This window comes from Drosophila takahashii, chromosome X, assembly GCF_030179915.1.
Source record: "Drosophila takahashii strain IR98-3 E-12201 chromosome X, DtakHiC1v2, whole genome shotgun sequence".
Lineage (NCBI taxonomy): Eukaryota > Metazoa > Arthropoda > Insecta > Diptera > Drosophilidae > Drosophila > Drosophila takahashii.
This window is the reverse complement of record NC_091683.1, coordinates 10,468,050-10,482,652: the sequence shown is the minus strand read 5'-3', so window position 1 is coordinate 10,482,652 and position 14,603 is coordinate 10,468,050. Positions and strand designations below refer to the sequence as shown.

The 14,603-nt window shown below is 42.6% G+C and overlaps 1 protein-coding gene across 2 annotated transcripts in view; it reads right to left on the bottom strand.

Annotated features, from left to right (window-relative positions):
• Ca-alpha1T (Ca[2+]-channel protein alpha[[1]] subunit T) overlaps window positions 1–14,603 on the bottom strand; it is an 87,135-nt gene that overhangs the window by 30,620 nt on the left and 41,912 nt on the right. Inside the window, exons 4-8 of one of the 2 annotated variants that reach the window (XM_070219195.1) lie at window positions 12,640–13,508; window positions 7,355–7,466; window positions 4,968–5,199; window positions 4,736–4,910; window positions 2,650–2,688 (exon numbers count right to left, since the gene is read on the bottom strand). In XM_070219195.1, the coding sequence (XP_070075296.1) occupies window positions 2,650–2,688; window positions 4,736–4,910; window positions 4,968–5,199; window positions 7,355–7,466; window positions 12,640–13,454 (1,373 nt within the window). In that variant the 5' untranslated portion in view covers window positions 13,455–13,508. Of the gene's footprint in view, window positions 1–2,649; window positions 2,689–4,735; window positions 4,911–4,967; window positions 5,200–7,354; window positions 7,696–12,639; window positions 13,509–14,603 lie in introns of those variants that run through there. The other variant, XM_070219193.1, reaches the window with a different exon arrangement.

The following is a 14,603-nucleotide window of genomic DNA, read 5'->3' as shown; positions in this document are numbered from 1 at the left end:
AGGGGAAAAGCAAAAAGGAAGAGGACTACACACTCGTAAAAAAGGAAATGAAAACGCCAATGCAATTTAAATTAAACGCGCAATGTTGCCACAAAATGGCCGACGCGCCGGAAACTCGCGACTTCAAAAAATGTCTGCCTCAACCAAGTGTCAACCGTAGAGCGTGTGTGTGTGTGTGAGTGTGAGTGTCAGTGTGTTGCAGAGTGTTGTCGTGTGCGTGTGACAATAAAATGTGTTTAATATGCACGTGCAAGCACGGCAATGACATTTGGGGACGAGGGGCGAGCGACGAGCGGCATCGCAAGTGAATTTTGAAATATTCCCAGCTCGCTTTCTCTCTTCTTTTATTTTTTTACCCCCCATTTCGCAACAATTCGCACGCTCCAACGTATGCAAAACTTTATGGAGTTGTTCAAGTATATATGTATGTGTATTTGTGTGCGTTTGTGAATAGGAGAGAGCGAGAGGGGTCGAATGAAGCAGGGGCAGCTTTAAATACCTTTGCAATAGAAACTGATGATTTTTCCTGTAAAAAGAGTTCAGCTTACAAGAGATACACATACATAGGCGCACACGTGTGTGCGTGTGTGTAGGTGCGGGGAGTGTGCTGCTGTGTGAGTGTGTGTTCCGCTCTACTTTACTAAATATTGCACTGCACTGAACTGTGAACTGTGTGTGTGTTTGTGTTCTTTTGGAGTGTGTGTTTGCGGACCCCAAAATGTTGTTTAACTTGGTGAACAAACAAACGAGAATTAAAAAAATACTAGAGAAATATAGAGAATGCCGACTATCAGATACCCATCACTAGTATTTATATAAGCCTTGTTTTATCCTTAATATCCTATTCCATCTTAAGTGTGTGTTTGCGGACCCCAAAATGTTGTTTAACTTGGTGAACAAACAAACGATAATTAAAAAATACTAGAGAAATATAGAGAATGCCGACTATCAGATACCTAGTATTGCAATAATATTTATTTAAGTATTTATTTAGTATTTATATTGGATATTTAAGACCACCCGCACCCAACGAACCGAAATTAAATAGGATCGTATATTCCTTTGGCTGGGAATTCGAAGTGAATTAAAGGGGAAGCGGTACATGTTTCTGGCTTGTACATGTACATATAACGTGTGTTGTTGCTAATTGGTATGCTTGTTATTTCGCTTGTTTGTTCGCTTTTGTTGCCTCCTTTTTCCAGGGGCTTCCCCTAAACATGTCATATACATATTTGTGTGTAGAGCCTCAAACAATGATGAAAACAAAGGCAGAAAATTGCAAAACGAAACCAAAAATTTGGCAAATGCAACACAAACAAAACGTTTGAGCGGCCGAAAGGGGGCGACACTTTCTGACCCCGATTCTATATATATACATATTTTAACACATATATAGGTCTGTGTGTGGTTTAGTTAGCAGTTGAGATCAGGTTCAAGTGGTGCCACATCAACAACTCTAGACACAAAAAAGAAACGTACATCAAGTCTAGGCTAAAAATATACTTGTACAGCAAACGAGAGTAGGGGTTAAACTAGGTGGCAAATAAAATGTGGCCTCAGACGGGTTAACTAGGGGCTTTTGCTTTTGGTACAGTTGTGTAGGCAGGGCAATAGAGTGAGTATATAGAGTGTTTGTCGGGTGGACGGGGGAGAAAGAAAAGGATGCTGAGTGGTTGTCTAGTTTAGTTTAGTTAAGTTTAGTTGAACTGATATTTAGTATAGCTTGGTATTTCGTATATAGTATATATATGTATATATATTCATATATCTTCAAATATTACTTAGACAAAGAGAAAGAGACAGAGAGACAGTTAGCTGGTTAGACGTTAGAGCTAAAACAAAACGTATTTCTTATTATCGTATGGCCAAGTATAATTACTAATTCGAGTATATAGATATGCACATCTACTAATAGGTTGTGTGGCGACTATCGAACGTGTGTGTGGGAAGGTGATGGCTAAATAGAGCACTGTGTGTGTGTGTGATAGAGAGGGAAATAGGGCATTTGGACTTTGTAGTATTTATTCCATTGTCTGCCCATTTTAAGTGCCATGACCACTGCGTTTTACTTTTTTCTGAATAATATTTGTCAAGAAAGTATACGGGAGTGCCACAGAAATCTCTGGAAACTAGAAGAGTTTAAGCATTGGTCCTTCGGAATTTATTAACTCACAAAATATTTTGTAGCATACTTTTAGGCAGATTTTAAAGAGATTTCTGTGCCACCACCGAAAGAAACTGGATCGAGTGGTCATCGCACTGTAAACAATTAAGGATAGAACACATTTAGATACCGAGCGTTAGCTAAAGAGAGAGGGCCACTAATCAGAAAGGCAATGGATTTGGGAAAGAAAGGATTAAGAAATAGGGACTAAGGACTAAGGACTTAGCAGGCTAGCGGTAGCGCGAAGACAGAGAAAGTTAGAGGAAGGTGGAGAGTTACATTGATATCAGTATTTATAGACAGAATCTAGTTGTTGACTAGCTAGTAGACGGCTATTAGAATCTGTTTTTTGTGTCCACTTGGCGGTGGAGGGCGGGGGAGGTCTTCTGTTGGTGTAATAGTGTGTGTGTTCTTTTGGTGTGTTCGTGTGGGAGTGTGTCGGTGTGTGGGTTAAGTTAGGGGGGAAATAAATCATTTTATCTTACGAGTTAACACGGACTCGAACTCTGTACACTTCAGGTATCCTGTAAACAAAAAATTTGTTCCCGGTATGATTTTTGTTTTTGTTTCATATCATCTGCTTTTGTTGGTATTGGAAATTTATTTTTGTTTTGTTTGCTTCTAAGGAGAAGAAAAAAACGTAAAACTCGAAAACATAAAGAGATAGGTGGATGTCAGATTTTGGAATTTGGATTTTGGATTTGCTTGGCTGCCAATTTGGATATAAAATTTGTTCTCTTGTTCTGTTTTGGTTTCATTTTTTTTTATATTTTTTTTTTGTCTCTAAAAACTAAATACAAATCGAAGAAACGAAAAACTGGAAAAGAACATATATGCATATATATATCTATACTCTGTTTGCCATTCTCACAGGCTTGTCTGTGGTTGCGAGTGTGAGTGTGAGGGTGTGGGTGTGTGTTGTGTGGGTGTGGATGTATATACAGCATGATTTCAAGGGCTCACAAAATCACAGAAACGTTGATTGTATGGTACAATTGGAATTGACCTGCCTGTGCGAGTTAAGTTGGTTAAAAAAAAAAGAAAACCAAACTAAAATAACTTCAACTCAAAAAGGAGCTGCAGAATAAAAAAGCTTTCATCAAAAAGTCTGCCTCACTTTCGAATTTATTTTCCCAGATTTTTCACTTGCCAGACCAAATCAAAAATATTTAAATGCTGCCAGTTGCACATAATTATGTGGTATAATTATGCAAAAGCAAAAGTCAGTCGCAAAAATAAATTCATTTTGCGAACAGTTTATATATGAACGTACGTGTGTAAAAACAAATTGTTTGTACAGCTGGGCATGCAAAGGCAAACAACAAACAATAAACAGGGAAACCGAGGAAAACAAAGCCACCGAAAAAAAGGGAAGTTTCTTGAGCGGAGCGCGCAGCGACCCAAAAATTCCGTTGCCTACTTTAAAGGTCTGCGCTGTCTATGTGTGGGTGAGTCCTTCATGTCTGCGTGTCTGTATGTGTGAGTGTGAGTGAGGGTGAGAGAGCACGCGTGTCCTTTTTGTTCTGCGTGTGACGTTATAAAGCCGCGGTGGCACAAACACAGACGCAAACACAATGCCAATGATAAATGATTGTTTTTGCCAAGTTTAAAATCTTTTGTCAGCTGCCAACGAGGCGAGCACAGTGGCACCAAAGCACCGAAAAAATGACTTTAAATTAAATTCAGGCCTATCTGTTATAAGTAAGTGAGTAATAGGGAGTATATGGCTTGAAGTCAGAACACAAAGAAAACTTTTTGGATAGTAGAAGGCGGTGGGTGAGGTCTTTCTGCCCCCCAATATCATGTTAATAGTTCACCCTTCGCTTTTCTTTAATTACAGGAAAATCTGGCAGGTATTTCACAGCTGAACCCCACTGTGTGCGGTCTCCTTTCAGCTGTCACGACCACAAGAAGGCTATTTTTCGCCCTTTTTCGTTTTTTGGCATCTGAAGGATGCGAAGGACCAACGGACTTCATCAAATAGACGGTCCCTGGGATTTCGTATGCAAATTGCTGGGACACTGATGCACCAACTGCTTTTTTAGATGAGGACGTTTATGGCGTTGTTTGTGTGGTGCGAGGGATGAGCTGTGTATGTACATATGCGCCTGTGTCTTGTCACTAAGGCTAAGGCTAAACAAAAAACCAAAAGCTAAGCCATGGAACCAAAAAAGCCAAAAGCGGGAGGATTGAGAAAGCAGCAGCCAAGGCAGTTTAGTTGGTGGAAGACTCGGCTCAAAGTCTGGGCTCGATTTGGATGACGCGGAAAGAAAGGAAACCGAGAAAATCAGAAAATCACAAAAAAAAAAACACAAAACCAAAACACTCAAAGCCGAGAAATAAACAAAATCAATTACGATACGAGTATATATATATTTAGATATATGTACAGCATACATATGCGTATGCCCAGGAATATATGTATGGTATGTACGATTATGTATGAGACCCGGAGGCGCCGGCAGACAGAGGCCTATAGTTCCCATACCACCTGGTCATACTTTGTTCTTTCTTTCTTTATTTTTTTCTTTTTTTTCGAGAACCGGCTACTTTCTTTGACTTTCTACTTACGTGAGGGGATAGACCATGCCTTCGGTTTGCATCAGACTGCAGCGTTGCCGCAGAATTCCCTCCCACAGCTGGACACCGATGATCCCGAAGATGAAGAACACGAAGAAGCAGAGCAGCAGGACGTTGCCCAGCATGGGCAGGGTGTCCAGCAGGAGCATCACCAGAATTCGCATGCCTAAGGGATGGAGTTACTAGCTGGCACTACCATAGTTAAACCGAAGTTTCTACTTACTGGGTATTCGATTGATGGCTCGCAGGGGACGCAGCACACGAATCGTCCGGATGGCAGTCAGATTCAGGTTCTCCACATGCATCACGTACTCCAGGAGGCCCGCGAGGACGATGAAGAAGTCCAGGCGATTCCACGAGTCCGCCAGGTAGGTGTTCTTGCCGCACATGCCCATGGCCACCATCTTGATAGTCATCTCCAGGGCAAAGAAGGCGAAGATTATGTCGTCGAAGATCTGAAAAGGATGACATTTTGGGGTTAATAGGTGAGTGGGGTAACCGGAAAAAACCCAGTGGTATCTTAGGGGTAGAGTCTTTTTGAAAATGTCCTCGAGTGGGGTAGTCAGAAAAACGAAGTGGTTTCTCAGGGGTAGAGTCTTTTTTGAAATTCTATTCGTGCTGACGTTACCTATCTTTTTACCTGTGGTTCCTGCACCCCAAATCCCATTCGATTAATGCCCTAAACCTAACGAACTAACGACAGTTGATCAAATTAAAATTAGCAAACCCTCTTTATGGCGAGGACACACATCAGGCGTCGCACACACATGCACATCGAAATGAGTTTGCCTTGGCGACATCGTCATCATCATCATCATCGTCATCCACGTCGTCGTCATCTTTTTCTTGTGCCCCGTGCAACGTCTTGTGTCAAGTAATTTGGGTTCTTTGGGGGGGATATGTGTATATATGGTCGGGATGTTGGGGGCTGAAACAGGGGCGCTGGTAACGCCCACTTATGTCACTGACTGCGACTGCGGCTGTCGTTGTCATTTTGACTTTGTGCTGTGTGCCAATTTGGCGATGCCTTCTCTTGTCTTGTCTTGTCCGTCCTGCTTCCTCATCCACATCCACCACCATCGAAACTCCTGCTTGTCCTTGCCAGAATCTTGGTCTTGGTCCCCCGCTTCCTTTTTCTCTTTCCAGGGGTCCTGGCCCCGGCTGTCGTGTTACTTTACACTTGGCTGCGGCCGAAAATGTAGCCCGACTTACATATCATTTACAAACATTTTCGCACGTTGAGCCCGGCATTTTCTCTATGCCCTGTAATTGCCCCACTGAACACTCCACTTCCCAAGACCGCAAAAATACAAGAAAAAAAAAACAGTCTGCGGTGGTGGCGCCTAATGAGCCGAAGTGCCTCGTTGGGTGTCATCAGTGTGGCAGCCAGGAAGTGAGCCAAAAAATTGCTTAAATAAATGGCATTTAATGTGACACCGATGCTGACAGGCCCACCTGGGGAGCCGGGATATCCAGCGAAGAAGGGAGACCCAGCAATGCCACTCCTGTCCACACTTTTCACATCATTTTTTCTATCAAATTAACCTTAAGCCCCCGGGATGGATCCATAATTATGTCAATTATAAATGTTCCACAGATAACTGTAATGCGTTGAAGCCGAATGGCCTTAAGTGCCGTTTTCTGGAAAATATCTGATATTATAAACCTCGAATGGGTCTAGGTAATGCAAGAAACATGCCTTTGGGTTGGTTTAAGAACTGCACAGTTTTTTTCTTAGTATTTAAATCCTAGTGTATGACAATTCATATTTGGATAAATATTTCTAATGTATCGGTCAAAAAACGAAACAAAAACAAAAAAGCGAAAAACCTGTTTTTTTTTTGAAAATTTAAGATTTTGGTCTTTGACAAAAATATGAGTTTTTTCTTTTGGATTTTTCGTTGTAACTTGGCCAAAAATGTTCCTACACCAAAAAGACATACTGTTTTGAACAGATAACAAAATTTGCAATAAATCCATAAAACTTTCCGTGTGATTTTGGAAAAATAAAATTTTCGCCAATTTTTAATTTTTTTATAAGGGGGTACCCCAAGATTTTTTGCGAAAAATTAAAAATAAATAAAATGTCAAGGTTTAAATGCCAATCGTTAGGAAATTTAATAACGAGTTCAGAAAGGTATGACAATCCATACTTTGAATCAGTATTTGCTTTGTTTTAGGGAAAAAACCGGTTTTGTTTTTTTTTTTGGAAATTCGGGATTTCAGTTTTTGACAAAAATTGAAATTTTTTCTTTTGGTTTTTTTGCTGTAACTTGGCCAAAAATGGTCCTACACCAAAAATACATACTGTTTTGAACAGATAGCAAAATAATAAATAAATTTATAATACTTTCCTTGTGATTTTGAGAAAATAAAATTTTTTCAAATTTTCAATTTTTTTGTAAGGGGGTACATCATGATTTTTTGCGAAAAATTAAAAATATATAAAATGTCAAGGTTTAAATGCCAATCGTTAGGAAATTTAATAACGAGTTCAGAAAGGTATGACAATCCATATTTGAATCAATACTTCCATTGTTTCGGTCAAAAAACGAAATATTTTTTTGAAAAATTGGGATTTGGGTGTTTGGTAAAATACGCATGACTCACCTGAAGGATCTTGCACCGGTTCGTCACACAGGCGTCGTCCACGCAGGGCTGATACATTCCGAGGGTGATGCAGTTGAGCAGGATGACCAGGATGGAGACGCGCTCGAACCACGTGGAGGTCACCGAAATGGAGTCGAGTCCATAGCTAAGTTAAGGGGCAAAACCAAAGACGAAAAGGCGAACAAGGACGAGGCCAAGGGGGTGGGATATGCTATATGGTATATGGTATAGCATAGTCGTTGCCTACATTTCTGCGCTGATTGAAGGCGAAACAAGTCGAGCGAAAGAGGCGGCAAGGGTGGTGGATAACAACTTGCAGTTGCCTCTAATGCGCACTCAAGTGCTTGTCAACTTGGCTGCCAACCACCCACATTCACCGCCCACCGCCTGCCGCCCCCGCTCACCTCCTGCGGTTGTCGTTTGTCGGTCTCGTTTGGTATGCTCTCGGTTTTGGTTTCTGGGGTTTCGGGCTGTTTCTGGTGGCCCCATGGCTTGTGGATTCCCGCTTCTTGGTTCTTGGTTCTCAGTGCTCCGTGCTCCCTGCTCTTCAGCCAAACAAATGCAGCAAATTGATGACAGTTGGCAGGCAGCTCATAACACTCGATCTAAATGCGTTTGGCCAAGCAAGAGCAGCAAGGACATGCAGGACCTCAGCTGAATGCAACATTGTAAAATGCTAGTTTTATACATGTTTGCTCTGTGTGCTTAAGGTTTATCACTCATACGCAGTGTGGGCCAATCAAGAAGAGTTCTTAAAGTTTCTGGTTAAATTTGAGGGAAAACAAAGACCTAAGAAAAGGTATTTTTAATTTGATTAAAGACCTAAAGCCATAACTTTTGAGTACAAATGTCTAGAAATCACATGCGCACTCTGCTGAATGTAAAAATTCCTCAAAAACTACTAACTGATTTTTATTTTTCCCCCCTATAACCAAACCCGTGAAACCAGCGTCCTTTTTGCCACTTGTCGCCTAAAAGCCTCGCAGCTGCACTTTGGTTTTTGGGCCTCAGGCGGAGAAACAGAAACAGCAAAAAAAAAAGAAAGAGAAAAAAAGGAAAGGAAAAACTGGAACTGAAACTGAGGAACACAAACACTCGCACAAGGCCAAGTTGGTAAGTTGGCGAAGGGGGAATTTCGAGCCGGCTTAATGCATGGCCAAATGAGCGCCAAGGACTCATTCTTTCGACGGAGCAATTAAGGATCGAGAACACACGCGCAAAATGGCAAAAATGTTTACGCTATTAACGCACAATTAAAGATAAAACGTGGCCAAAAAAAAAAAGGAAAAATGAAACACACAACCCAACAAAATATCCCTGGGTGGAAAAGCTGCCACAAAAAGGGCAATTCATTAGGAGGCGAAAGGAGATTGGAGCATATGCAGGCCGAGGGTCAGATGGTCGGTTTTCGTTTTGGTTTTGGATTCCGATTCAGATTCAGTTGGATCCGCGGGGCCGTGTCATAAAAACAAATGTGAACAGGCCAACAGGCGGCACAAAAGGCCGCCGTCCAAAAGGGGCGGGGCGGGGCGGACGGAGGCGGGGCCACGCCCACTCTCCGCCTGGATAAATACTGCAGCAGCACAAATATGCGACAGCAGTAGCAGGCAGAAAACATCGACCCTGGCGCATTCATTTCATTCAGTTCGGAGGAAAAAGAGCCAGGGATGTCACAGAATTCATGACGATATCAAAATATTATTTCCAAGTTAAGCTCATTTTTTCATGAGATATCCGGAAAAATGAACATAGATTTTTAAAAATTCTATTGATTTACTAAATAGTTGTAGTTTGAAAGAATTCATGACGATATTGAATTACTAAACCGTTCTATAAGAAATTGGGATTTAAAAGAATTCATGAAGAGGTACAAATATTCTTATAAATATTCTATTGAATAACCAAATCGTTTTATAAGAAATGGGTATTGTAAAGATCTCTTGACGATATTATTTCAAAGTTAGTTTGGTGAAATGTACATATTTCCTAAAGTTCTTTAAATATTTTATTAAATTACCAATAATTTAATATAGATATGCTTGTACTTTATATAGCTTACCCTTCATATAAGCATTTCAAAACAAACCCATAAATCGTTTCGATATTTTCATCCCTAGTCAGGTGTGCGTGGGCGGTGAAATGGGTGGTAAGGTCGGGACCCCCGGTATGCGCGCATTAATTTTGATTTGGCAACAGCGATGGCCCCCAAACCAACAGTAAACAAATTAAGTCGAGCGTAAAGTCGGCCAGCGGCTGGGGGGCGTGGCACAGGGACTGGGGATTGGGGACGCATGCAAGCGTGCAGAAATCGCAACAAATTAAAAGAGCCACAAACAAAAGCGAGTGCCCCGAAAGCAAAAGCCGAATAAGATGACTGAACATGCCAAAAAGGGGGGGTTTGGGGGTCTGGAGAATGCTGAATGGCGAATAACGTATAACGAGAATGAGGCAAACCAAACATGAAAAACAAACATTTAAAAAAGAAAATGCCAAAAAGTGGAAGTGAAAAACTTGAGATAAATTGGCTTCGACAAGGAACCAGTTTTCCTCAATGAAAGCCGATCAATTTAATTGCTTCTATGACATCAGAGGGCCATTGAGGGAATCGAATACTCAACTGTAGAAGGGATATGTAAAACGAAACCCTTTCAAGTGGATATATCGCGAATACCCCACAAAAGTGGCTTATTTTGACCAGATTCCCGCGTGCATGGTCACACTAAGGCCAGGAAACACAGAAGGGTCACATTGCCAACGCTGCGATTATTTGATTGCCTCGTTTTTGAAGCATTAGCCCGCGGCGGAAATTAACAATTCCCACAGAGGAACACAGGGCGACCTGTTGTCCGTCCATCAAAGGCGCGAGGAGCATTTGTGTAATGAATACAATGCACGTACTCAGTGGCGGTCAGCGGTCAGCAGCGGGGCTAATGGGCATTGGCCAGAAGGGATCCACACTCTTAGCTCTCTGTCATAATTAGTTATGGGCGTGGCAGCGGTTTCACATTATCCAAGGAGCGCCTCCAACAGCCCCGCACTCCATGCTAATGAAGCCTGCGTGTCCGAATGGTCGTGTGTGGTAGCAGTATGGTGTGGTGTGGTCCTAATGGCGACCGCACAAGGATGCAGCCCAGCTGGTAACCTCCTGACCCCTCTTGTGCCGCATATGTAGCACGTGCCGCGCACATTTCACGCTAAAAGCGCCGTAAAATGAAGGAGACAACTTTGCTGGTAGCTAGCTGCCCGAAAATGCATCGTCTCATATATGTGAGGGATGTGGTAAAAGTGGTAAAAGTAGCATCGCTAATTTGGGTTTAAAAGTTGCAAAGACGACCGGAGGCCAATGTCATTTTACAGAGAAAAATATTTTCACTTGGTATTAAAAATAGTGTGACCATGCCAGCTGCCTTCTGTTCAAAATGTGATAGAGTTACCATGCTATCCCAAATGCGTCTACAATTAGGTTATTTTGTTAACAAGTGAGTTAAGTTTGAAAATAAGTTTCCAAGTAAAGTGATTAATTTTCTCTACGTGCCATTTGATTACACTCTTCGGGGTTGTTCCACCGAATGTCCTCGTTTGGGGCAAAGGAGCGTATGGCATCCGTTATTGATACGCAAGGCCAGCTGGCGACGCTGCGGCGGCTTTAACTTTTTGGCAAATGGCATCGCTGACCTCAGCTGCAGCCGAAGGCACGTCTGGGTCACCAAAGACACGGGCGAGACGAGCGTCGCCAGCGGAAGAGGAAACGGAAGTGGAAGTGGATATAGATGTGGAAGTTGAACTTAAATTAGTTTAGCCAAAGCAGTTTGATTGCTTCGCAAATCGAATCGAAATGCAAGCTGGGCGAAGTTGCACCGCAACTCAGCCACAAAATCACTTTGGCTCACAGCTCAGCTCACAACAATTGGCGCTGGGGGAGGCGGCAGCCACATCGTAAACTTTGACAATAAAATCCATAAAATGTCAGCAAGATATAGAAAACAATACAGAGGGTTTGGGCTGAAGCAGCCACGACATTTGAAAAGCGCGAACAATGGGGCAAATCAAAATTTATGGCCAACAATTAAGTGGCAAGTATCGAGAGAGCGATTACGTACTTGTGGCTGCCTTCGTCGCAAGAAAAGGGGGCGCTTTGTTGAAAGATGTGGCATATCAAGTGGCTAAATCGCAGCCATCAACGCGGCTTTTTTGGGCTAAAAATAAAAGCACTCCACGGAGAACCCAAACTCAATTATCATAATTTACTCAGCATAAATAAATATCAACGTCAGTCAATTTTAATTTCGCTCCAAGTGAAATGTGAAGTATGCAAAGCGATTTTTCATGCACATGTGCCACTTGAAGAAGTGGCTGGAGCTGGAGAAGAAATGCCAGTGGCACCGGGAGATAAACAACATCGAATCGCCTGGGTTGTCATCTTCCTCCTCCGCCTTATAACACATCCCATATCCAACATCCCACTTCCCTCTGATTGGCGCACATTATCCCCCCAGCAAAATGGATGGGGATGCGGCAAGTATGAAAACAAGTCGGCAGCGGAAGGATCCGGCCACTGGGACGACTGGCAGGACATACATGTATCCACTGGTTCCGTCTCTCAATGATGATGCCCATTCAGATATTTATTATTTATGCCCAGCGAACTGGCACACACACACGCATTACCTTTTGCAACTGCTGACATTGTGGCATACATTTTGCAACAGGCAGGGCAAAAAAAAAATGGAAATACATCGAACACGGAGAATACTTTCCAGGACTCGAAAAAAAGTCTATTAAGGAAAAAACTAGAATATAGGATTTATAATATACGATTTTCCAATATTCTGCAACGTCCTAATAAAATAAACCCTAATAAAATAAAAAGTGAAGGGAAATGTGGTATTCAGAAAGTATTAATTCGAATTCCCAATCCTTTAGCCACTTTAAACCGATCGAGGATACCAAACGATCAGATCGTAATGTAAACTTGTTAAAAATTCGCATATTCTCCATCCTTCAGAGACATTCAGACACCATTCAAAAAAAAGGCAAAGGAAAAACAACAAAAAGTAAAGATAAAATCGAGAGGACACCAAAAAAAAAAGGAGAGAATAATCAATAGGCTCACAACGCACATCCTCATCCTGTGAAATGTGTGACAAGGACATTCAGGCAGACACACACTCACACACACATACAGACACCCAGGGGTAAATTGCCAGCGAAGGACAATGGCAATTAGGGCATCCGCCCATCTCTTTTTTGTTTTTTTTTTTCGTTTGTGTTTGTGCAAAGGATATGGATTGGTGATGAGCATCAGGCACCAGTTGCGTGGCCGCGTGTACTGGGTGAGGGCCTTCATGGAGATCTCGGGGAAGCCGGGATACGGCAGATTCGGTTCGCCGGAGGAGCTGGACGACGAGGAGGAGGAGGTGTGCGAGGAGCCATCGTCGTCGGAGCTGCAGCTCCCGTTGCAACTGGAGGCGGTCGAGGAGCTGACCGCTCCGCCCCTCGATCTTCTAGCTCGTTCTCCTCCTCGATCTCCCCCTGCTGCTGCTGCCGCTGCGTCGCTCAGCGAGGAGGCTCCACTGTGCCGACGTCCTGTCCGCCGACGTGGCGCCTGCCGATCCTGGCGATCCTGGCGATCCTTGTAGCGACGCCTGCTGCTGCCACCATCGCCTCCCGATCCCGAGGCATTCGATGTCTGCCGATGATGCGATGACCTCTCCGCCGGACTCGTAGATGACTTCACCTGGGCACTGGAGGAACTGGCCTTGCGCAACCGCTGGCTACCCCGCCGATGGCCACTCGCACCGGAAACGGAAACGTTGCTGCCGCCATCGACGATCACCGTCATGGGCGGCTCTTCGTTGGAATGCATTTGACTTAATCTGTTGCTGTTGCTGTTGCTGCTGCTGATGTTGCTGTTGATGTTGATGTTGCTATTGCCAATGTTGCTGTTGCTGTTGCAGCCTTCTGTTGCTGCTGCCACGCGACGTCGCTGGCCATTCCTAGCTGCTGCTGCTGCTGCTGTTGCCAATGTTGCCGCTGTTCCAGATGCTGCAGATGCTGCTGATGTTGCTGATTGATTTGCTGCCCCTGGCTGTGGCAGCATTTTCTGGGGGGGCCAACTGAGCGAACTTTGGTCATTCCATCTTCTTGCCGATTGCTGCAAATGGAAGAGAGAAAATTAATATTTATTATAAAATTATAAAATTAAATGATTTGTCTATAAAAAGAAAAACTCTGTAGCGAAACCTTGTAATTGGGTATTTTGTCATAGTTTTAAGAAACATTTTCAGCTAGATAATAATACTTTTCTATATCAAGACTGATGTTTTATCTTCTTTCAATATATAAAAGTATATTTTCCACTTTTATTAATTGCCAAAAAAATCTTAATTAATTTTATTCTTTGATTCATAAAGACATTTCATCTTTATTTTCTCTTTTTGCCTAACTATTTTTCCCATCTCTTACGAAATAAGAACTTATTTGTTTTGGCTTTATTAATGAGCTCATTTGAACTCAATTTTGGAGCCGACAATTTTCTTCTTGTGTACGTGCAAAGTTGCGGGAATTGATTTTTAATGCGATACTTGGCGTCAGCAGGGGGCGGCACACCCACCCTTAAACCACCAACCACTCAGCACCTCGCCCCCCGCTCGCCCACAAAATGAAGCCAAAAAACATAATTTATACGCACGTGCGTTGCTTTTTCTAAAACTTGGCATATATATACATATATATAAGGGTATGTGTGTATTTGTGGAGTACGTAAAAATAATGAGAAACACATTCTGTGCGTATAGACAAGAAACGAGAAACGTAGCATACTTTTTGGGGGAGACCCTTGTGCGTAGGTGTGCGTTCAATCATTAATTACGGCTCGTGCGTGTGTGTGTGTGAGAGCCCCTAACATATTAACGTGCCAAAAAGTGCTTCGTTGTGGTTTCCCCCAAACACACACACACACACATACACACGCACAATTCTTGCAATTGTGTGAAAATTGGCTCATTGATAGGCTGCCAAAGAAAGGCCACAAAGGACGAGACGTCCTTTTTGAAAAGCTATTGAGATATTTGTGCGGATCTATCGAATCGATTGAGCAAACAGCACACTGGATTTCGGTTTTTGGGCAATAATAACCCACTAGTTTATCAAACAATTCATCAAAAACCGCAGATAAACTGGAAACAAACATGACATTTTAAGTAAACGCATTTGATAAATGGCTTTTTGCGGGTTTATCAATTAATTG